This window comes from Scyliorhinus torazame, chromosome 6, assembly GCF_047496885.1.
Source record: "Scyliorhinus torazame isolate Kashiwa2021f chromosome 6, sScyTor2.1, whole genome shotgun sequence".
Taxonomy (NCBI): Eukaryota; Metazoa; Chordata; class Chondrichthyes; order Carcharhiniformes; family Scyliorhinidae; genus Scyliorhinus; species Scyliorhinus torazame.
In genome coordinates, this window is record NC_092712.1 from 224,058,586 (window position 1) to 224,082,156 (window position 23,571).

The window sequence follows — 23,571 nt, forward strand, 5'->3', positions numbered from 1 at the left end:
CCAATGCCAACGAGCCTCTGCGGGCAGTGCTGGTGCAGTTCCATCGGTTCGTCGATCGGGAGTGTGTGCTCAGGTGGGCCAAGAAGGAGAGGAGCAGCAGGTGGGAGAACGCAGAGGTTTGAATATACCAGGACTGGAGTGCGGAGGTGGCGAAGAGGAGGGCCGGGTACAATCGAGTGAAGGCGGTGCTGCACAGGAAGGGGGTGAAGTTTGGCATGTTGCAACCGGCGTGACTGTAGGTTACCTACAAGGACCGGCACCATTATTTGAGTCTCCGGAGGAGGCGTGGGCCTTTGTTCAGGCCGAGAAGCTGGACACAGACTGAGGGTCGGGATGGGCGATTGGGAACTGCGGTGGATATGTCATGCCTATTTTTTGTTCGGGGGGGGGCCTTTGCATTGTTTTGGGTTTCTTTTTCTCTGTGTTTTTCTCTTTCGGGTTGGGGAGGGTGGATGGGGCGGGTTGGGCACTGTTTTGGTTGGTGGAGGGGCCTGGTAGGTGGAGAGCGTGGGCTTTTTTCCCGTGCCGAAGACTGTGTGGGGGGGGGGGGGGGGGGGGGGGGGGGAAGCGAGGATTGTTTCCCGCGGTTAGAGCGGAGGGGGGAGGGGGAGAGCCTGTGGATGGGGAGCGGGAGAGGAGGGTGTGCCACACAATGGGAGGAGTCGAAGGGGAGGCGGGAGTGGCCGGGGTCAACAGACTTGCGGAAGTGCAATGGGGGGAGTAAACCAGCTAGGATGGGTCCTAGCCGGTTTTGGGGGGGGGGGGGGGGGGGGGGGAGAAAGAGATTGGATTTAGAGTTGCTGCTGCGAAGGGTCAAGGAGGAGCTGGAGCGAGTGGGGGGGGGGGGGGGGGGGGGGGGGGGGTCGAGACGGGGGTATGCCGCTGTGGGGAACGGGCTGGATGTGGGGTGCAGGCGCGTGGCTGGCCGAGGAGGGGTCATGGCTAGTAGGCAGGGGAGGGGTGCGGGTAGCCCCCTGATCCAGCTGATAACCTGGATTGTAATGGGACTGAATGGGCCGGTTAAGCAGGCCCGCATGTTCGCGCACCTGAAGGGGCTCAAGGCGGATGTGGTTATGCTCCAGGAGACACACCTGAAGCTGGCAGACCAGGTAAGACGGAGGAAAGGGTGGGTAGGTCAGGGTTTCTCTTGGGGCTAGATGCCAAAAATCGAGGGGTGGCAATCTTGGTGGGAAAGAAGGTGTTATTTGAGGCGTTGAGCATTGTGGCAGATAATGGCGGTAGGTACATAATGGTAAGTGGTAAGTTGCAGGGAGAGAGGGTGTATGCTCCGAACTGGGACGATGCGGGTTTTATGCGGCGCATGTTGGGTCGGATCCCAGACTTGGAAGTGGGGGGCCTGATAATGGGTGGAGACTAACACGGTGTTGGATCCGGCACTGGATCGCTCCAGGTCTAGGACGGGTAGGAAGCCGGCGGCGGCGGCTAGAGTGCGGAGGGGATTTATGGACCAAATAGGAGGGGTGGACCCTTGGAGATTTGCATGGCCGGGGGCGAGGGAATTTTCATTCTTCTCACATGTCCATAAGGCTTATTCTCGAATCGACTTTTTCATTTTGAGTAGGGCGCTGATAGCGAGAGTAGAGGATACCGAGTATTCAGCAATAGCCATTTCGGACCACGCCCCGCATTGGGTGGACTTGGAGATGGGGGAGGAGAGGGACCAGCGCCTGCTGTGGCGCTTGGAGGTGGGGCTGTTGGCGGACGAGGAGGTGAGCGAGCGGGTCCGAGGAAGTATAGAGAGGTACTTGGAGACCAACAACAACGGGGAGGTCCGAGTGGGGATGGTATGGGAAGCACTGAAGGCGGTGGTGAGGGGAGAACGGATCTCCATTAGGGCCCACAAGGAGCGGGGGGAGAGGGAGAGGCTGGTGGGGGAGATGGTGAGGGTAGACAGGAGGTATGCGGAAGAGCCTGAGGAAGGATTGTTGAGGAAGAGGCGCAGCCTCCAGGCCGAATTCGACCTGGTGACCACCAGGAAGGCGGAGGTGCAGTGGAGGAAGGCCATGGGGGCGGTCTACGAGTATGGGGAAAAGGCAAGCCGGATGCTGGCGCATCAGCTTCGGAAGCGGGACGCAGCTAGGGAGATCGGGGGAGTTCAGGACAGGGGAGGGAGCTTGGTGCGGAGTGGGGTTGGCATCAATGGGGTCTTCAGGGACTTCTACGAGGAATTGTACCGATCCAAGCCCCCAAAGGAGGAGGGAGGGATGGGCCATTTCCTGGACCAATTGAGGTTTCCAAAGGTGGAAGAGGGACTGGTGGCCCCGATTGGGCTGGAGGAGCTGATCAAAGGGATGGGAAGCATGCAGGCGGGAAGGCACCAGGGCCGGACGGTTTCCCGGTCGAGTTCTATAAAAAAATATATGGACCTGTTGGGCCCGCTGTTAGTCAGGACCTTTAATGAGGCAAGGGAGGGGGGGCTTTGCCCCCGGCGATGCTCCGGGCACTGATCTCCTTGATCCTGAAGCGGGACAAGGATCCCCTGCAATGTGGGTCTTACAGACCGATTTCCTTGCTAAATGTAGATGCCAAGGTGCTGGCGAAGGTCTTAGCCACGAGGATTGAGGATTGTGTGCCGCAGATCATCCATGAAGACAAGACGGGGTTTGTGAAGGGGAGACAGTTGAACGCGAATGTGAGGAGGCTTTTGAACGTTATCATGATGCCGGCGAGGGAGGGGGAGGCGGAGATAGTGGTGGCGATGGACGCTGAAAAAGCCTTTGATAGGGTAGAGTTGGGGTACCTGTGGGAGGTGCTGAAGAGGTTCGGGTTTTGGGAGGGGTTTGTCAGGTGGATTAGGCTGTTCTATGAGGTCCCATGGCGAGTGTGGCCACAAATAGGAGGAGGTCCGAGTACTTTCGGTTGCACCGAGGGACGAGACAGGGGTCCCCCCTGCTCTTCGCACAGGCGATTGAACCCCTGGCTATGGCACTGAGAGAGTCGAGGAACTGGAGGGGGTTGGTGCGGGGTGGGGAGGAGCATAGGGTGTCGCTTTATGCAGACGACCTGCTGCTGTATGTGGCAGACCCGGTGGGAGGAATGCCAGAGGTAATGAGGATCCTTAGGGAATTCGGGGACTTTTCAGGGTACGAGCTCAATATGGGGAAGAGCGAGCTGTTCGCAGTTCAGCTAGGGGACCAGGAGAGGGGGATTGGCGAGCTCCCACTAAAAATGGCAGAGAGGAACTTCAGATATTTGGGGGTCCAGGTGGCCAGGAGCTGGGGGGGCCGGCATAGGCTTAACTTTACAAGGCTGGTGGAGCAAATGGAGGAGTTTCAAGAGGTGGGACGCGTTGCCGCTGTCCTTGGCGGGTAGGGTGCAGTGAATCAAAATGACGGTGCTCTCAAGGTTTTTGTTCCTGTTGCAGTGCCTCCCCGTGTTTATCCCGAAGGCTTTTTTCAGGCGGGTTAACAGGAGTATAATGGGGTTTGTGTGGGCGCGAGGGACTCCGAGGGTAAGAAGGGTGTTCCTGGAGCGGAGTAGAGATAGGGGGGCTGGCGCTGCCCAACCGCTGTGGGTACTACTGGGCTGCCAATGTGACGATGGTGCGCAAGTGGGTGATGGAGGGGAGGGGGCTGCATGGAAGAGGCTGGAGGCGGCATCCTGTATGGGTACGGGCCTGAGGGCGCTAGCAACGGCGTCACTGCCGCTCCCTCCAAGGAGGTATACCACGAGCCCGGTGGTGGTGGCGGCCCTCAAAATTTGGGGGCAGTGGAGGCGGCATTGGGGGGGGGGTTTACTTTATTTTTGTTTATGTTATTTACACTGGAGGGTCGGAGGGGGTGTATACACCTGTTGTGTTAAGTCGGGGTGTTAATGTTAATTTATTATTTATGTACAGGGGGGGTTGATTTTTTTGCGATTGTATTTTGTACTTAACCCTGTTGGGTTATTTTTTTCTTTCTCATTTTGTTATTGATATTTTATGAAAACCTTTAATAAAAATTTAATTAAAAAAAGAAAAAGAAAATGATCTGCCCAACCCCAAGATGGGTTTTAGCTTTCCTCCAATCGAGGCCTTCTTTTCTACTCTTTTTCTTCCATCTCTTCGACTCTCCCATTTCATAGCTCAAAGACAGAGACAACAATGCTGCTCTATCACCTGGTCAAAGTCACTTTTCCTACTGCTGTAGACATTGTCTGCAATACCGTTTCCAAATTTTCACTTTCCGCGCCCGCACACCCCCTCCCCATCCTAGTGAGTAGTAGTAGCTAGGATTAATTTGAATCCTTAATAAAAACTGACCCAAAATGGGTATTTTTTCTGCGTTCAGAAACACGGCTTAGGAAAAGGCTGGGATCATAGTCCAATAATACTCCACAAATCACATTGAGGATACCAGTATCTGCTATTTAAAACAAATTCTTTTGGCAACAGCATTAACCTGTGACAATGGTCAATACTAAATTGTTGTATAGTACTAGAAGATGTAATATAAACAGAAAGCTGATGCACATACCTCCATTTGCAAAGATTCAGCTAATCCACGCAGAGCAAATTTGGATGGCGAGTAGGCAGTGTAACCAAATAATCCCACTTGACCTGCCTGGGACGACACAAACACTATACGCCCCATTCTTCTTTCCTTCATGGTGTGAATGACTGCCCGTGTAGGATATACACTACCCAGATAATTGGTCTCCATTAACTTCTGGGAGAATGATAAGTAATACCAATCAATACAATACTCAGCCACTAAAACTGTCCAGATACATTTAACATACACACCAACAAATAAATTTGCCAACCTTTTATTGTGACAGACAGGATTTTGACCAAAACATTGACAGCAAATATTGAAAATCTGTAGAGCTAGCCATCAGCCACTTTCAGTCTGGTAAAACACTTGCACATTCCACGTCCCTATGCTTTGGTGAGGTTGGTGAGGTAGGAAAAGGATACGAGTGGTGTCTCAATAATTCATATACCATCATAAAATGTCACAGCTATTGGCAGTGCCATGCAGGGCTGCACTGCATGAATAATACCTGGACGATAGTATGAACTAACCATCAATACTTAATTTGAGAGATGATCTTTTTGGAGCAGCATCAGCTCCTTGTTATTGAGACAAGTTTTGGTAGTTTTCGAACTTGCATGTATGTGAATCACCCATCATGAATATCATTATAATTGTACGTGATTTCAAATATAAGAATTCAATAAAGGACTCAAATGAGATAGCAATCCCAACCGTGTCATTGAGGGTAGGTAGTCAGGTATAAACCAGGTACTCCCATTAAAACAAAAAGGGGCCAAAAATTAAAAAAAAAAAAAAAAAAAACTTGTGCACTTCTTAATAATAACAATAATAATAATAATAATAATAATAATAATAGCTTATTGTCACAAGTAGGCTTCAATGAAGTTACTATGAAAATCCCCTAGTCGCCACATTCCAGCGCCTGTTCAGGAAGGCCGAATTGAACCAGCGTTGCTGGTCTTGTTCTGCATTCCAAGCTTCTAGTCATCAATCTGGATTGGATTTTGATCCAGGTCCAAGAAATAATGTTCTAATCTACTGTATTGCAACTCTTAAAAAATGGAAATTTACTTTCCAAGTGAATTTTATTTCTTGCAAATACAACAGAAGTTTGAATAGCCATCTATGAAAAGATGTTTGATATGACTTAGGATTCATTGAAAGATACTGCAAGAAAACAGCAGATTTAGTTGCTCCAAAGCAAAGTTAGCGAGCAATAAACCAGCAAGTCATACTTAAGCAAAGTTAAGAACAGTGATACATTGATCCATTGAAAGCTATTTTTTTTAAAATTGAGAATACTATTCAAAGTAAACTACTGCTGTACCAGTGATGTGATGAAAGTGAAAAATGCGATTATTTGTTTCTTTTTGTCTTAAGACTTTTAAAAAGGAAAGTCAAAAACCACATTTGATCCCCAATTGCAGAGCAGTGAAGTGTCACACACAATCACTGGAAGCAACAATCTTAAATCCAATTTCAATCAAAATTGTGTTATTTTATATCAATGGAACCACAACAGAAAAAATTGTTTTCATACTAATTAAGCCTCTTTATTAAAATGTAGTTACAACTGAGTACTTCCACCCATACAATGCACAGGAGTCTTGGATTTTCAAAAGCCACACAATAGTTGATTGAAAATTTATTTTTGTGATCCCATTTTAGTGTTTACTCTTCAGACCATCCCAAGCACAAATTGTTTCTTGCACCAAGACAAATGACTCCATAACCTGGCCTCTCCGGTTCTTACTCCACTCACAGAATATTCCAAGAAACAAGTCCGGGATCAAGGTTCATCAATGGAAGGGTGGCACAGTGGTGCATGGGTTGGCACTGGTGCCTCACAGCGCCGACGGCCCGGGTTCAATCCCAGCCCCGGATCACTGTCTGTGTGGAGTTTGCACATTCTCCCTTTGTCTGTGTGGGTCTCACCCCCACAACTCAAACATGTGCAGGGTAGGTGGATTGGCCGTGCTACATTGCCCCTTAATTGGAAAAAAAATGATTGGGGACTTTAAATTTATATTTTTTTATAAGTTCATTAACAAATCAGAGAAGTGAACCTGCAGACTACAAACCAACAGCACAGCATGTTGGAACACCAACTTAAACTTTTAAAAAGAATAAATGAGCAGCACACAAAGTTTTTTTTAAAGAGACCCTTTTTTGAATCCGGAGCTATTTTGTGTTTTATGTCCTCAATAATTCACAGCCATTGCACACAGAGCAGACACCACACACCTAAGGAATCAGAAGACTTTAAAACTATACCAGTGCCCAATGTAGGTACCCATGCATTTGCAGGAAAAGGGGGAAAAAAGAGAAAGGATGCTTCCGGGTAGGAATTGTGCAGCTCTAAATCAGTTAAGTAGAATGTAATTTGCAGCAGGTGCTCCAAAAAGTTGTTTCACTTCGCAGAAAATAATTTACATTTAGTTCGAAAATTACTCACTCCAAAGAAGCCAACATCAACATCTTCAAACTTCGCAGCAATCGATGTTCCAGCACAGTTTACGAGCATGTCGACTGGCCCCAGCTTCTCCTGTGCCTAGAATGACAATTTTTCAGAAGTACTTTTCATAATAATAATCTTTATTGTCACAGGTAGGCTTACACTGCAATGAAGTTCCTGTGAAAAGCCTCTAGTCGCCACATTCCGGCACCTGCTCGGGTACACAGAGGGAGAATTCAGAATGTCCAATTCACCTAACAAGCATGTCTTTCGGGACTTGTGGGAGAAATCCGGAGCACCCGGAGGAAACCCACGCAGACACGGGGTGAACGTGCAGACTCCGCACAGACAGTGACCCAAGCCGGGAATCGAACCTGGGACCCTGGCGCTGTGAAGCAACAGTGCTAACTACTGTGCTACCGTGCCGCCCCCTAAATAACACAGTAAAACAGTAAACAAACCCCCTGAAACCATCCCCCCCCACCTTCCGTACGACACAACCCTCAATAGAGAGAACCCCCCACCCCTCCCCCACCTAACAACTAACGGTGACCAGCTCATTAAAGGAGGCTGCCACCTCCTTTAGAACCCCTCAATTTCCCCCCGCACGGCGAGATATAAAAACTCCATCAGATCCCCCAACCATACTGAGGCACTGGGTCGTAAAACTGAGCTCCACCCCAGCAGCACCCACCTTCAAGCAATCAGCGAGGCGAAGGCCAGACCTTTAGCCCCCACCCCCGTCTGCAGCTCTAGCAGGTCTAACACCCCAAATATGGCCCCAGGGGTCAGGGCTTTAGTTCAATTTGTGGAATTGCCAACATGGTACAAAAGGAGACCCAGAACCCCACGAACTTAGAATGTGACCAAAACATGCACACATGATTAGTAAGGCCCCTCTCACACCATTCATACTCATCCTTCACAACTGCAAATAAGTGGATTTGGTCAAATGGGCCCTATGCACTACTGTCAAACGTATCAACCAAAACCTTGCACAGAACTATCTTGCATTCACCCTATGTAGAGCCTCGCACAACATCCCAATCTCCATCTCCAACCGTTCCTCGGACTTAGCCTTCGCCCCCTCCAGACACTGCCTATTCTGCCATAAATCCCCTACGTGCTCCACTCCTTTGTCCTCGTCAGCGTCAAAACCTGCTCCAATGTTGAAGGAGGCACGAAAGGGAGTGTCGGGAAAGACGTTTTTGCAAAATTGCGAATCTGGAAGTACCCAAAACCATCCACCGTAAAAGCCCAAATTTCTTGGACAACTCCTCTATACTGGCAAATTGCCCCTCTAAAAACAAGTCCCTCATTCCTTCCACCCCCTTCTCCTCCCATCCCCTAAACCTAGCATCCAGCCTCGCCGGCTCAAACAAATGGTTCACACAGATCGGCGACAATTTTGTTACCACCCCCAATTTAAAGTGTTGTCGAAACTGTCTCCATATCTTCAACGTGGAGACTACCACTGGGTTCGCTGAATGTGTCCCTGGAGAAATCAGCAGCAAGGCCATCACTAATGCCCTTAACCCAGAGTGTCTTTAAGACCAGGTTAGACAGGTTCTTGATCAATAAGGTGAACAGGGGTTATGGGCAAAAGGCAGAACGGGGACGAGAAACATATCAGCCGTGATTGAATGGCAGAGCAGACTCGATGGGCTGAATTCTGCTCCTGTGTCTTATGACCCCAACTCGATCCGCACCCATAACATCCTCTGGATTCCCACACCACCCCAGCACCTTCTCTGCATTTGTCACCTAATAATAATATATCAGGTTCGGCAATGCAAAGCCCGCTTATCCGAAACTGTCAGGGCAATGGCCAACGGCTCAATTGCCAACGCAAACAAGAGGGGGGGGGGGGGGGAGAAGAGATATGTAGGTCACCCCTGCCTCATTCCCGTGTAACAGAAAATATCTCAAAATAACATTATTTGTACGGACACTGGCCTTGTATAGCAACCGAACCCAAGCTACCAATTTAGGCCCTCTCCCAAACCGTTCCAAAAGCACTAACAAATACTCCCATTCTACCCTATCAAACACCTTCTCGACATCCAATTCAATATTAATCTCCTGCTCTCTACCTTCCGCCGGGGGGGCAAAACTACATTTAAAAGCCGTCTCACATTCGACAACAACCGCCACCCCTTCACAAACCCCAATAACTTGAGGGAGACACTCCTCTAGACTCAGTGCCAAAATCTTGGCATTCACATTTAGTAAAGAAATGGGGCAGCATGACCCACACGCCAGCGGGTCACTTCTTTAACTAGAAGCGAGATGGACGCTTGCATCATTGCCTCTGTAAGAGAGCACCGCACTACCGAATCCTCGAACATCTACACCAATAATGGCACCAGTCGATCAGCAAATATTTTATAAAATTCCACCGGAACCCATCCAGTCCCAGAGCCTGACCCCTCTGCATGCGCCCAATCGTTGTCTGGCCCCCTCCACCCACAATGGCTCCTCCAGCCCTTACTGGTCCTCCTTCGCTACTTTCAACACTCCAAGCCCTCCAGAAATTCTTGCATGTCTGACCCCTTCCCCTGGCAATTCCAACCTGTAGAGGTTCTTGTAAAACACCTCAAAAGTCCCGTTAACTTTACCCGGCATCGACACAGCTCCCCCATCTCAATCCAGAATCTGGACAATCTCTCGGGAGGTTGACTGCTACCTAAAGTGACCAGCAGGAGGCGACTGGCCTTCTCCCAATATTCATAGCTTACCCCCCTCGAGCGTCGCAAATGGCACACTGCTTTGTTAGTAGATAATCGATCAAATTGCATCTGCAACTTTGTTTTACTCGCCAAAAGCTCTGGGGTGGGGTCACTAGAGAACCAACTGTCTACCGCCAAGATCTCGTCCACCAACCTTTTCCGCTCTTCCCCTGCCTCCCTATCCATCTATAACTTGTGCGCGATTATCTCCCCTCTCACCATCACCTTCAGGGCCTCCCACAGCACCGACGGCAACACCTCCCCCATTCTTGTTAAACTCCACATACTCATGAATCGCCCTGGCCCATCGTCACACAAAATCCCAAATCTAACAGCCCCACATCCAAACTCCACACCGGCCACTGCGCCGGCCCCACCTCCGAGACCACATCCACCATGTGCAAAGGTGGCTTGAAATCACGATCATGGAATATTCCGCTTTACTCACCCCTGGCAGCAGAAACTTTCCCATCACAAAAACGTCAATGTGCCAGTACACATGATGTGTACACCGGGTGACAGAAAAAAAAAAATCCCTGCGCCTAGGATGTAAAACCCACAGACCACTCCACCCATCATCGTCATGAAGGCCGCCAGTGCCTTCGCTACCCCTGAAAGGGGCATAGACTTTAGCTTTGACCAATCCAACTTAGGGTTCAAAACATAATTCAAATCTCCCCCCAGAATCAGCTGGTACTTGTCCATGTCTAGTATGGCCGCCAGCATCCTCTTCATTAACTCTACATCATCCCAGTTGTGTACATGCTCGCTAAAACCACCAAATTACCCTCCAATGTCCCCATAACTATGACATAGCGGCCACTTGGGTCCGCTATCACCTTCCCCATCTGGAACCAAATTAGTTGTTCTTTGTTAATTAGTATCGCCACGCCCCACCCCTGGTTCTGATGTCAAAGCCCAAGTGGAACACCTGGCTCACCCAATCCTTACGGAGCCTAATGTGATCTTTCATTACAGGCAAAAGCAACACATCGGCCCTCACTCTTCAAATGCAAAAAACTCCCGCTCACTTCACTGGGACTCGCAGCCCCACACTCCATGTAATCAATCGAATCAGGGGTCTCTCAATGCCCTCTCCCCTTCAAGTCAGCCATTTCCACCCCAAGGGAATTTCCCCTCCACCCCCTATAATTCTAAAATGAGAGCCCATCGCCAGCACTATACTCCCGTCCCCCAAAATGTTCCCCCAGCCACCTCCTCTTGAAACAACACATCTCTCCTCCAACCCCTTCCGCCCACTATTCACACTTTCTAGGCTCATCGAAACCTGCTTAAACAGGTTCTCGTTCACTAGCCAACCTCAGCCTGCTAGCGAGGTTGACCTGCCCCGCTGGAGCCCACTTTACACAAATAAACAATCCAAGAAAGAAACTAAAAACTCACACCACTACACCCAAGAAACCTCCCAACCCCCTCCCTCAAACCCGAATATATCCCCAAACCTCCCCCTCCGCAAACGAAATACTCCCTTGAAGCCACAAATGCCGTCCAAAAAACGAAAACACCACAAACACGAGAAAAAACCTCAAAGAAACCACATCAATTTCAATTAACAATTCTGAACAAACAACGAAAAATGGGGGAAGGGGAACAAGAAGGAAATAGAACAAATCACACATCCTTACAACAAAAATCTCCATACAAACACGTCCCAACCACCAGCAAAGTCTCTTGCAGGCCTACTCAGTTCCGTTTAAGTCCTTGAACCTTAATGTAAGCCTCCGTTATCTCGAAGAACTGGTCCATGGCATTTTGCATAACCCTCAGCCTAACCGGGTATACCACGCCAAACCATACACCATTCTGTAAGCACTAACATCACCTTATTAAAGGCCGCCCACCTCCTTGCCAATTCTGCCGTGATATGTTGGTATATTTGAATACTGCTGCCTTCCCACCATACCTCCTCATTCTCCTTGGCCCACTTAAGGTCCCTCTTCTTCGTCCAATAGCTGTGAAAACATGCCATCACCACTCGTGGTGGCTCATTCACCCGAAGCAATCACTGTGTCCAATCCAGCTCAATGACAGGACCTGGTCCTCCTCCCCCATCAAGTTCATAAACATCGCCTAGAAATATTCAGTCGGCTTCGGACCCTCCACCCCCTAATGCAACCCTACAATCCTGAGGTTTTGCCACATCAACCTATTCTCCAGGTCGTCGACCTCAGTTCTCCAGGTCCTTGTTCCTGTCCTCATGTATTTACATTCCCTCCTCTAATCAACCTACAATGTCAAAAAATATGCAGATGTGAGAAGGTAGGGCGAGTCAATGAACAATGCAATTAGAAGTGTAGCTAATTTGGTTTTCAAGCCATGCTATTTGTCAAGTATCTCAATGTTCTCAGAGCAGGGTTTGTTTGAAATTTGCATAAAACAAGCAAAACAGAATTAGAACAATGATATACAATATACAATAACAAATGTAGAAATATAACATACATGTGGTTGATTGCAAAAACAGATTTATATTGAACTTCCTTCTTTTCACAGCAAAGTACAATTATTCCAACGGATAATCAAAAATTACTACCTTAAAACATTTAATGTTTCTTTCTTGGAAGTGCAAAGGTATCAATTCCCATAACTAACTTGAGTTGTAGCTAACTGTCCTACATGGGATTCAGTTGTTTGTGGCAATTTTCTGCAATTCACCTTGAATTTTGATTAATGAATAGGCCAAATTCCACTATTATACATGATTATGCATTTCTCTGTGAATCCTGTAAATAGCCATCTAGTTAATATTCTTCACATTAGTGTTTAAATTGTTCATGACAGGAGGCCTCACCTTCAGCAATAAGTGAGGTCAAGATAAAATAAAAGAAACCTTAAGACGTGCAAGTTACAGGTAATATAGTGCAGGTCCATTTCCATAAGCACAGCAGATGCAGCAGTTCTTTATTCACTTCTATTAACCATGAATAAGATATAAATGGCATCTAATATAGTGTTTAGTATGTTCAGGAAAATAAAAACAAACTTACTTGTTTAATCACACTTTGCACTTGTCCATATTCTTTAGATACATCAACAGATATACACAATACTACCTGAGAAATAAATCAGAAGGTAGTCACTCTCAAATGTGCACTTTGTAAAAATAAAGCACAATAATCTCCTCTATAATGCAAATTAAATTATACACAACTAGGCAAGAACAAATCAACTGGATTAATTAAAAAAACAAGCTACTACATTGTAAAATTAACTGCATGGAGGGAGATAATAGAGAAGTGGGAAATAGCAAGAGCACAGGAAAGAAAGACACGTGAGGGTAAGAAAGCCGAAGGGAAGGCAAGTGCTATACATCGGAGTTCGGGAGAGAAGGGGCGTTTCTGGAGCATAAGGGAACAGAAAAACAAGGGAATAAAAGAAGTAGCGCAAGGCAGAGATATGCACACAAGGGGGGTGTTTGATGGGGAAAGAGCAAAGCCACTCCTACACAATGACAGATTGCCTACCTCTGGGGAATGTGGAGTATGGAAAGAAGGCAACAGCATAAAGGGTAAGCCATTTCCCAAAAAGGAAGAAAAAAAAAAAAATGCAATGTTGACTGGATATCCAAAAATATCTCATGGTGGCACCCTGCAGAACTAAAAAACAACCTGGACGAAATACTGATGCTATGGATGATTAGTATTTAACTAATTTAAAATTAGCTTTAGAAAATACATTTTAAATTTTCATTGACACCATTTGCCCCAAAAGAGAACTATTTATCATATATGCAGAGCTATGCAATTTGCCCTGCCAGAATGAAAGCTTTTTCATTTCCCAATAACAAATGAACTATTCACTTTCAATAAAATGTCAGTGAACAAAGAAGCGACTTAGGAATGAATACAAGGGTTGCATTTAAGTCACAAGAGTTTCACACCCAAAATGCTCCAATATACAGCTCCAGCACAGCTCGTTCGTCTTCTACACCCACCTGTTTATCGTTAATTGAATGCTTCTCAATTTCCTTCTTTGCCCGCAGAAGTTTGTTCTGGAAAACAAAAACATTGGAAACACAAACAAATTTTTAGACTGCCATTTTTGGAAATTCAGTAAACATTCATGACAGCATATGCTCAAGTGGTGCTGTGACTCTAAGTTCCTGACATTTAGCAGTTAACCAAGCCTTGGATGATTCAGTTTCATTGTTGTTTAACTTGGCAAATTTAATGAGTGGTCAATTTGCGATTCCAATTTGAGAAGCATTTGGAGATTCTTATTTTTTTCAAAATCATGGGTTCTAGGTTACACAAGAGAAGATGCAAACATTGACTAAGCAAAATGACTAAGGCGCGATTCAGCAGACAAAAGTTTAAGTCTGTTTTGGCATCTGCTATCCAATGGCACTTTGCCTTTTTTTGGAGGCTTGGGGTTTCTCCTCACTGAGGCCACACTTGCCATGGTGCTGGGTGGCAGGGGGAGTGCTGGGTGGTATCCTGCCCTGTCCCCGACCACCCAGGCGTCTCTAATGCACTGTGAGATTCCTCCTCCCCAACCCCTCCCGAGGTGTTATATCTCGTTCGCATTTGTACGAACCAGTACGAAACGGCACCTGGTGATGTCTCGCAGGCAAGGCCGTTGAGTCCAGCCGCCGGGTGAATCCGGCATCCGGGTATTTAAAGAGTCTAATCACTCATTTAAATATGCAGATCTGGATCACACCAGGCAGAGCGAGTTGAGTGACTTACGATCAGCCTGGCACCCATAAGACATGCGAGCAGAATTAGGCTACTCGGTCCATTGAGTCTGCTCCGCCATTCAATCATGGTTGATATTTTTCTCATTCCCATTTTTCCTGCCGACTCCCCATAGCCCCTGATCCCCTTATTGATCAAAAACCTATCTAACTCTGTTTTAAAGACAGTGATTTGGCCTCCACAGCCTTCTGCGGAAAAGAGTTCCACAGTTTCACCATCCTCTGGCTGAAGAAATTCCTCCTCATCTCTGTTTTAAACGATCATCCCTTTAGTTGGAGATTGTGTCCTCTGCTTCTAGTTTTTCCTACAAGTGGAAACATCCTCTCCACGTCCACTCTATCCAGGCCTCGCAGTATCCTTTAAGTTTCATTAAAGATTGCCCCTCATCCTTCTAAACTCCAACAACGACAGACCCAGAGTCCTCAACCGTTCCTCATACGACAAGCTCTTCATTCCAGGGATCATTCTTGTGAACCTCCTCTGGATCCTTTCCAAGGCCGGCACATCCTTCCTTAAATACGGACTCAAAACTGCGTACAATACTCCAAATGGGGTCTGACCACAGCCTTATATGGCCTCAGAAGTACATCCCTGGTCTTGTATTCTAGCCCTCTTGACATGAGGCAGCACGGTAGCCTTGTGGATAGCACAAATGCTTCACAGCTCCAGGGTCCCAGGTTCGATTCCGGCTTGGGTCACTGTCTGTGCGGAGTCTGCACATCCTCCCCGTGTGTGCGTGGGTTTCCTCCGGGTGCTCCGGTTTCCTCCCACAGTCCAAAGATGTGCGGGTTAGGTGGATTGGCCATGCTAAATTGCCCATAGTGTCCAAAATTGCCCTTAGTGTAAGGTGGGGTTACTGGGTTATGGGGATAGGGTGGAGGTGTGGACCTTGGGTAGGGTGCTCTTTCCAAGAGCCGGTGCAGACTCGATGGGCCGAATGGCCTCCTTCTGCACTGTAAATTCTATGAAATCTATGAAATCTATGAATACTAACATTGCATTTGCCTATCTAACGACTGAACCTGCACGTTAACCTTAAGATAATCGTTAACAAGGACTCCCAAGTCCCTTTGTGCTTCTGCTTTCCTAAGCATCTCCCCATTTATGCCTCCATTTCCCCTTCCAAAGTGCATAACCTCACACCTTTCCACATTGTATTCCATCTGCCACTTCTTTGCCCACTCTCCTAACCTGTCCAAGTCCTTCTACAGCCCGTCTGCTTCCTCAATACCACTTGCCCCTCTACAGATCGTTATATCATCTGCAAGCTTAGTAACAGTGCCTTCAGTTCCTTCTTCCAGATCATTAATGTATATTGTGAAAAGTTGTGGTCCCAGCACTGACCCCAGAGGCATGCCACTAGTCACCGGCTGCCATCCTGAAAAAGACCCCTTTATCCCCACTCTCTGCCTTCTGCCAGTCAGCCAATCCTCTATCCATGCCATAATCTTACCCTTAACAGCAGGGGCTCTTAACTTATTTAACAGTCTCCTATGCGGCACCCTGTCAAATGCTTTCTGGAAATCTAAATAAATTACGTCCACTGGTTCGCCTTTGTCTCAACTTCCTTGTTAGCTCCTCAAAGAACTCGAACGGATTTGTCAGACATAACCTCCCCTTGACGAAGCCTGTGCAGACTCAGTCCTATTTTATCATGCACTCCCAAGTACTCCGTGATCTCATCTTTAATAATGGACTCTAAAATCTTACCAATGACCGAAGTCAGGCTAACCGGCCTATAATTTCCCGTCTTCTGCCTCCCCTCCCTTCTTAAACAGGGGTGTTACATTAGCCACTTTCCAGTCCTCTGGCGTCCAGTGATTCCTGAAAGATATTCACCAATGCCTCAACAATCTCCTCAGCTATCTCTTGTAGAACCCTGGGTGTAGACCATCCGTTCCAGGTGATTCATCCACGTTCAGACCTTTCAGTTTCCCCAGAACCTTCTCCTTAGTAATGGTCACTGCACTCACCTCTTTCCACTGTTTCTCCTGGAGCTCTGGCATCCCACTGGTGTCTTCCATCAGTGAAGACTGATGCAAAGTAACCATTCAGTTCCTCTGCCATTTCTTTGTTTCCTATTATTACTTCTCCAGCCACATTTTCCAGTGGTTCAATGTCTATTTTTGCCTCTCTCTTACCTTTTATATGTTGAAAAACTCTTCCTATTTTCCTTTATATTACTAGCTAGCTTGCACTCATACTTCATCTTCTTCCCCTTATTGCTTTTTTAGTTCTCCTCTGCTCGCTTTTAAAGGCTTCCCAATCCTGTGGCTTCCCCTAATCCTCGCCGCTTTGTATGCCTTCTTTTAATAGCTTTTATGCTGTCCTTGGTATCCCTCGTCAGCCATGGATGCCTTGTCCTCCCCTTAGCATTTTCTCCTCCTTGGGATGAATTTCTGTTGTGCCTCCCGAATAACCCCCCAAAAACTCCTGCCATTGCTGTCCCACTGTCTTCCCTGCTCGGCTCCTTTTCCAATCAACTCTGGCCAGCTCCTCCCTCATGTCTTTGTAGTTACCCTTATTTAATTGGAATACCGTTACATCGGATTGCAGCGTCTCCCTCTCAAACTGCAGGGTAAATTCTATCACACTATCAGATTGTGGTCACTGCTCCCTAAGGGTTCCTTCACCTTAAGTTCCCTAATCAAATCTGCCTCATTACACATCACCAAATCCAGAATTGCCTGTTCCCGAATAGGCTCTGTCACAAGCTCCAAAAAAACAAAATTCCACAAATTCCTTTTCTTGGAATCCACTACCAACCTGATTTTCCCAGTCCACCTGCATATCGAAGTCCCCCATGATTATTGTAATATTGCCTGTTTATAATATGCCTTTTCTATCTCCTGATTTATTTTCTGTCCCACATCCCGACTACTGCTAAGGGGCTTGTACATAATGCCCATTAGGGCCTTTTTACCTTTGCGATTCCTCAACTCTACCCACAGAAATTCTATGCCTTCTGATCCTATATCGTTCCTTGCTATTGATTTAACTTAATTGCTTACTAACAATGCAACCCCTCCCCCTTTGCCCATCCTTTTGATAGGACACATATCCTTGCATATTTAGATCCCAGCCCTGATCCCCTTACAGCCACGTCTCTGTGATGCCCACAACATTGCACCGGCCAATTTCAATGCGCGCAACAAGCATATTTACCTTGTTCTGTATATTACGTGCATTTAGGGACAACACGCTCAATCCTGCATTGACCGCCTCCCTTCACACTTGTCACCTTTTTTGCTCTACCAGAGGGGGATGTTATTCTTTTATTTTGGTTCTATTTCCACTTCTGTTATTACACCTTCTAAGCTCACATTCTTGTTCCCACCCCCGCCATACCAGTTTAAATTCTCCCAAGTGAATCTAGCCCAATTTGGGGTTCTCCTAGTGTAGAAGTATTGCAAGGTTGACACAGGAGCTCTTTGATCAAGTTTTATTGACATATGCACATGGAAGGCAAAGCCAGTGGGCTGCACTGGTATTACTCTAAATTAATCGAGTAAGCAGAAACATTTATAGTTTGATTAACCAATAGAATTTGTAATTGCATTCTAATCCTTCATTTGCATGTCACATACACCAATAATATCACAATTAATCTTTCATTTTAGACCAATGGAAGGACAGTAACTCTAGCCAATAGATAAGTGATATAAAACAGGGCAAATGGACCAATAGAAACATTAGTACTTTTTATCCTTCTTTTGCACACTTAGCTTCCCTTTGACCTGAAGGAAATGGTAGTTTACAGAAAAGGTGCACCCTCGTTATGGCTACTTCCATCATTCTGTCTCCACAGACTTACGTCATTCATTAAGAATCAGTTATTATGGATTCCATTCTAACTTATGTCCTACGTTTTTGCAGGATATTATGGATTTCATACTAACTCATGTCCCTTGCTGGGAAACAGTGTATCATGGATTCTACACTAGGATTCACCCAGCACAACGTGATCACGGAATGTTTACTACTGTATCTCTAATTTCAATGATTAGTCAAATAACATTTCCTATTTCCACCCATAAAAGACTTGTGTATTATTTACAATTGTTTAAAAAAAATTCCAACCCCATATTTCTTACATCTCTCAGCAGCTATCTCAGATTCAGAATTAGCAGTAACAAGTTGCTAACAAGCACACAGCAAGGAAATGTTTAAGGAATAAGTGCTCAGCCATTAATTGTCACAATTATTTTAAAGCCTGGATTAGCCCCCAACTGTCAGAGTAATTCCTTTAAAAGCACATTATCATTTGAGGGGAAGGGGGAGGAAAATTACAAAAGCTGAGATCACATTTGCCATTATTTGAAAGGATACAACTGCAATATATCATTGGCATAGAGATAAAAAAAACTTTTCCAGAACTTATATATGGATGTATTGTATTCCTCAAATTATTCCTCGTAACATTTGCATTAAAAACAGAACTCATTTGTAGATTCTAAGATAGCTTAAAATATAGCACATAATTCCAGTCCCACCAAAAACATATTTTCCATTATATTTTGGCCTCACTTGTGACAACTGCACTCACCCCCATCCTGAGAACACTTCATTACCCTGAGAACAATGCTGCATCTCTAAGCTCCTTGGCCTAATGCCCAAATACCCAAGTTTTCTTATACGACTACGTAGATACAAAGAAGATACGAGCAGGAGGCCTTTTGGTCCTTCGAGCCTGCTCCTCCATTCATCACGATCATGGCTGATCATCCAATTCAATTGCCTAATCCTGCTTTCTCCCCATACCCTTTCATCCCATTCACCCCAAGTGCTATATCCAGCCGCCTCTTGGATATATTCAATGTTTTAGTATCAACCACTTCCTGTGGTAATGAATTCCACAGGCTCACCACTCTTTGGCGAAGAAATGTCTCATCATTTCTGCCTGAAATGGTTTACGGGAATCCTCAGACTCTGACCCTTGGTTCTGGACACACCCACCACCGGGCACACCTTCTCTGCATCTACCCCGTCTAGTCCTGTTAGAATTTTATAAGTCTCAATGAGATCCCCCCTCATTCTTCTGAACTAGAGCGAGAACAATCCTAACCTAGTCAATCTCCCCTCATAAGACAGTCCTGCCGTCCCTGAAATCAATCTTGTAAACCTTTGCTGCACTCCCTCGAGAGCAAGAACATCCTTCCTCAGAAAAGGAGACCAAAACTGCACACAATATTCGAGATGTGGCCTCAACAAGGCCCTGGATAATTGCAACAAACATCCCTGTTCCGGTATTCTAAACCTCTCGCAATGAAGGCCAACATACCATTAGCCTTCTTTACTGCCTACTGCAACCTGCATGCTTGCCTTCAGCGACTGGTGCACAAGGGCACCCAGGTCCAGCTGCCCATTCTCCTCTCCCAATTTACAACTGTACAGGTAGTAATCTGCCTTCCTGTTTTTGCTTCCAAAGTGAATAACCTCACACTTATCCAAATTATACTGCATCCAAATAATTTGCCCATTCGCCCAACTTGTCTAGATCATGCTGAAGGATCTCCGCATCCTCGTCACATTCACCCTCCCACCCAACTTGGTATCATCTGCAAACTTTGAGATGTTACATTTTGTTCCCTCATCCAAATCATTCATATATATTGTGAATAGCTGGGGTCCCAGCACCAATCCCTGTGGCACTCCACTAGTTACTGCCTGCCAATTTGAAAAGGATCCATTAATTCCTACTCGTTGTTTCCTCCCTGCCAACCAGTTTTCTATCACCCTCCCCCAATCCCATGCGCTTTAACCTTGCACAATAATCTCTTATGGCGGACTTTGTCAAACACCTTCTGAAAGTCCAAATATACCACATTGATTGGCTCCCTCCCCCTTGTCAACTGTACTAGTTATATCTTCAAAGAATTCCAACAGATTTGCCAAGCATGATTTTGCCTTCATAAATCCATGCTGACTGACTGATCCTGCCACTGCTTTCTAAATGTTCCGCTATAAAGTCCTTGATAATGGATTCAAGAATTTTCCTGATTACCGATGTTAGGCTTACTGATCTATAATTCCGTTTCTCTCTACCCCCCTTTTTGAATATTGGAGTGACATTAGTTACCCTCCAATCTGCAGGGACTGTTCCAGAATCTGTAGAATCCCACCAATGCATCCACTATTTCCAGAGCCACCTCATTAAGCACTCTGGGATGCAGATTATCAGGCCCTAGTGATTTATCCGCCTTCAGTCCCATTTCTCTACTAATATTGATCTCCCTCAGTTCTTCCCTCTCACTAAACCTTTCATTCTCCAACATTTCTGGTATCTAATATGTGTCCTCGTTTGTGAAGACAGAACCAAAGTATGTATTCACTTGCTCAGCCATTTCTTTGTCCCTTATCATACATTCCCCTGTTTCTGTCTGTTGGGGGCATACATTTGTCTTTACCAATCTCTTTCTCTTCACATATCTATAGAAACTCTTTGTGTCAGTCTTTATGCTTACTGCAAGCTTACGTTTGTACTGTATTTTTCCCTTATTAATCAATCCCTTGGTCCTCCTTTGCTGAATTCTCCAAAACATTTTTTATGCATCTGTTATCCAAGCAGCACTGCAATCACATTTTGTTCATCAATTTCACCATTCCCCCTCTATTATAAATTCTTGCATTCACATTCACAATGGATTTTCCCCAATGTAAACTTGGCACTCAAATCTTTTAGCACAATTTGCACGAATAGCCCCTCAAAATGTTTAAATTTTTTCCATTCACCCTTCTTCCCAACATTCAGTATCTGAGGTTTAAAGAAAACACTAATGTACTGCACGAAAGATTTGCCCACTGAATTGTCTTGTGTGCATTTTAAAATCAAAGTTTCTGCTTGAAAGCTTCACCTTCTTTCAAAAGCCCAGGCTTGGAGTTGCTATTTTTAGTTTACCTTAAATCTGTGACACTCACGCTAAATTTGGATTGTCTAGTTTTAGCAGAAACACAGACAATTTCTTGGATCAACAACTCCTTTTCAATTCCCAGACAGAGAGAAAAGGAGAGGAAATGAGGTTGAAGGAGGGAATTTCCAAACTTAAAGATGGCTAATGGGATTTAGGCAAATGTGAGGTCACGAAAATGGGGAATGTAGAGCTGGAGGAACACAAAAGCTCTTACAGAGCTAGAGGAGGTTATAGAAATGGGTAAGGGCACTGCCATGGAAGGGCTTGAGCACAAGGATGAAAAAGAGGGGAGCTGCTGCGCTCAGAGCCAATGCAGGTTGGTGGTAAAGTATAGGCCTTTGTGTGAGTTGGGATTAAAAAAATGGAATTTTACAAAAGAATTACTAAAAACAAAAAATAACTTTTTTGTGGTCTGTCGTAAAATAAATCCAACATTTTCTTTGCTATTAAACAATCAATTATTTGACAGATTTTTCTCTGCCTCAAAAACAAAATCAGCTATGGACAGTAATTTACACTTTGGTTAAACCACAACTAGATTATTGTATGAAGTTCTGGCCACCAGACCAGGATGGAGATTGACCAAAATGATTGCAGGGATGAGGTTATTTAGCTACAGGGTGGTACTATATAGGGTGGAAGCTGGGATTCCTCGGAGCAAAGGAAATTCAGGGGGGGATTTGATACAACAAAATAATGGCAAGTTGGAATAAGGTAAAGAAAATACTGTTCTCATTCAGGTGTGATGGAAGCAGAGATGATCAAGGATTTCAACACAAAATTATATGGATGCTGGGAAGAAATAAACCTGCAGGGCCTTGGAGTTAGAGCTGGGGAATGGGAGTGACTGGATTGCTCCAGAGAACCAGCATGGGCTCGACAGGCTGAATGGTCTCATTTTGTGACTTAAATGACTCCATAAAAGTGCACAACTGTCTCAATTTTAAAAGCTTTAGCTTGAATACAAATTCAGAACCAAATTAGCTTAATTAAGTTTGATAAGTGCTAATCAAATTAGTGTTGGACAGGCAAATGCAACTCAATTTTTCTCCATAGTTTGGTACTGCAGAAGAATCCAGGAACACAACTACAAAGTTATTTCAAAATCGTGGAATATTTATGGTAATTGTTTTGGATGCTACCTACTTTGGGGAAAAAAAACAGATTATCTACCACTGGTTTCAGTGTCTGTTGTGATGTTAAAATATTTTCAATATTAAATAGGTTCACGGTGACGCTTAATTTACATGTTGTAAACTGGAACTTCTTAGAAATGTCAGAATTCAAACTCAATTCTTCTTTCCCACCTTTTCTGGCAATTTGATTTAAGGAACAAATTGATTCAATCTTAGTACAGTTCAGATAATCACTGGCTTTGGTAAAAACAATTTACACCAGAATAATTCTTCAATAAACAGTGAAAATATAGCAGCCTATTAGCTGACCCAGTCACGTACCTCATCCCGAGCCACCAAGGTTATAAAAGCACCATGTTTGAAGCATTCAATGGCAATACATTTCCCAATACCACTTGATCCTCCTGTCACCTGTAAAAAAAACACTGCAATTAAAAATAGCATTTCCCATTGATGAAAGGGAACATTCTATTAAAAGCCAGTCTTTTTGCAATTTATATTAAACCTACAGCAGTACAAACACACAGCAAGTCAAGTAAAATCTACAAGGACATGTATAGTAAAACCAATTGCACTGCAAACACACAGAAAGTCAGGCAGAATTTACAAGAGGACATGGTGATGTTTCATACTTGTAAATGGAATGCAGATTATGAAAATGGAACTGATGTCCTAAAATGTTGCAAGCACATGTTGGAATCTATTCAATATACATGTACAAATTACTTAGTTTCTTGTTTCCTCTCTCTTTAGGCTTACCTTAGACAGATTTTATCTTCATACTTGCAAAATGACAAAAAATATAATTAGCTAAACAAACCATTTTTTGTACCCAACCTATATTCATCAATTTGGGGCAGCACAGTAGCATTGTGGATAGCACAATTGCTTCACAGCTCCAGGGTCCCAGGACCGATTCCGGCTTGGGTCACTGTCTGTGCGGAGTCTGCACATCCTCCCAGTGTGTGCATGGGTTTCCTCCGGATGCTCCGGTTTCCTCCCAGTCCAAAGATGTGCAGGTTAGGTGGATTGGCCATGATAAATTCCCCTTAGTGTCCAAAATTGCCCTTAGTGTTGGGTGGGGTCACTGGGTTATGGGGATAGGGTGGGGGTGCTGACC

The 23,571-nt window shown here is 45.3% G+C and overlaps 1 protein-coding gene across 1 annotated transcript in view; it reads right to left on the reverse strand.

Moving 5' to 3' along the window:
* Positions 1–23,571, reverse strand: part of kdsr (3-ketodihydrosphingosine reductase) — a 52,777-nt gene that overhangs the window by 25,670 nt on the left and 3,536 nt on the right. Inside the window, exons 2-6 of the mRNA XM_072509472.1 lie at positions 22,773–22,862; positions 13,642–13,698; positions 12,695–12,760; positions 6,958–7,053; positions 4,479–4,670 (exon numbers count right to left, since the gene is read on the reverse strand). Of these exons, the coding sequence (XP_072365573.1) occupies positions 4,479–4,670; positions 6,958–7,053; positions 12,695–12,760; positions 13,642–13,698; positions 22,773–22,862 (501 nt within the window). The remainder of the gene's footprint in view (positions 1–4,478; positions 4,671–6,957; positions 7,054–12,694; positions 12,761–13,641; positions 13,699–22,772; positions 22,863–23,571) is intronic.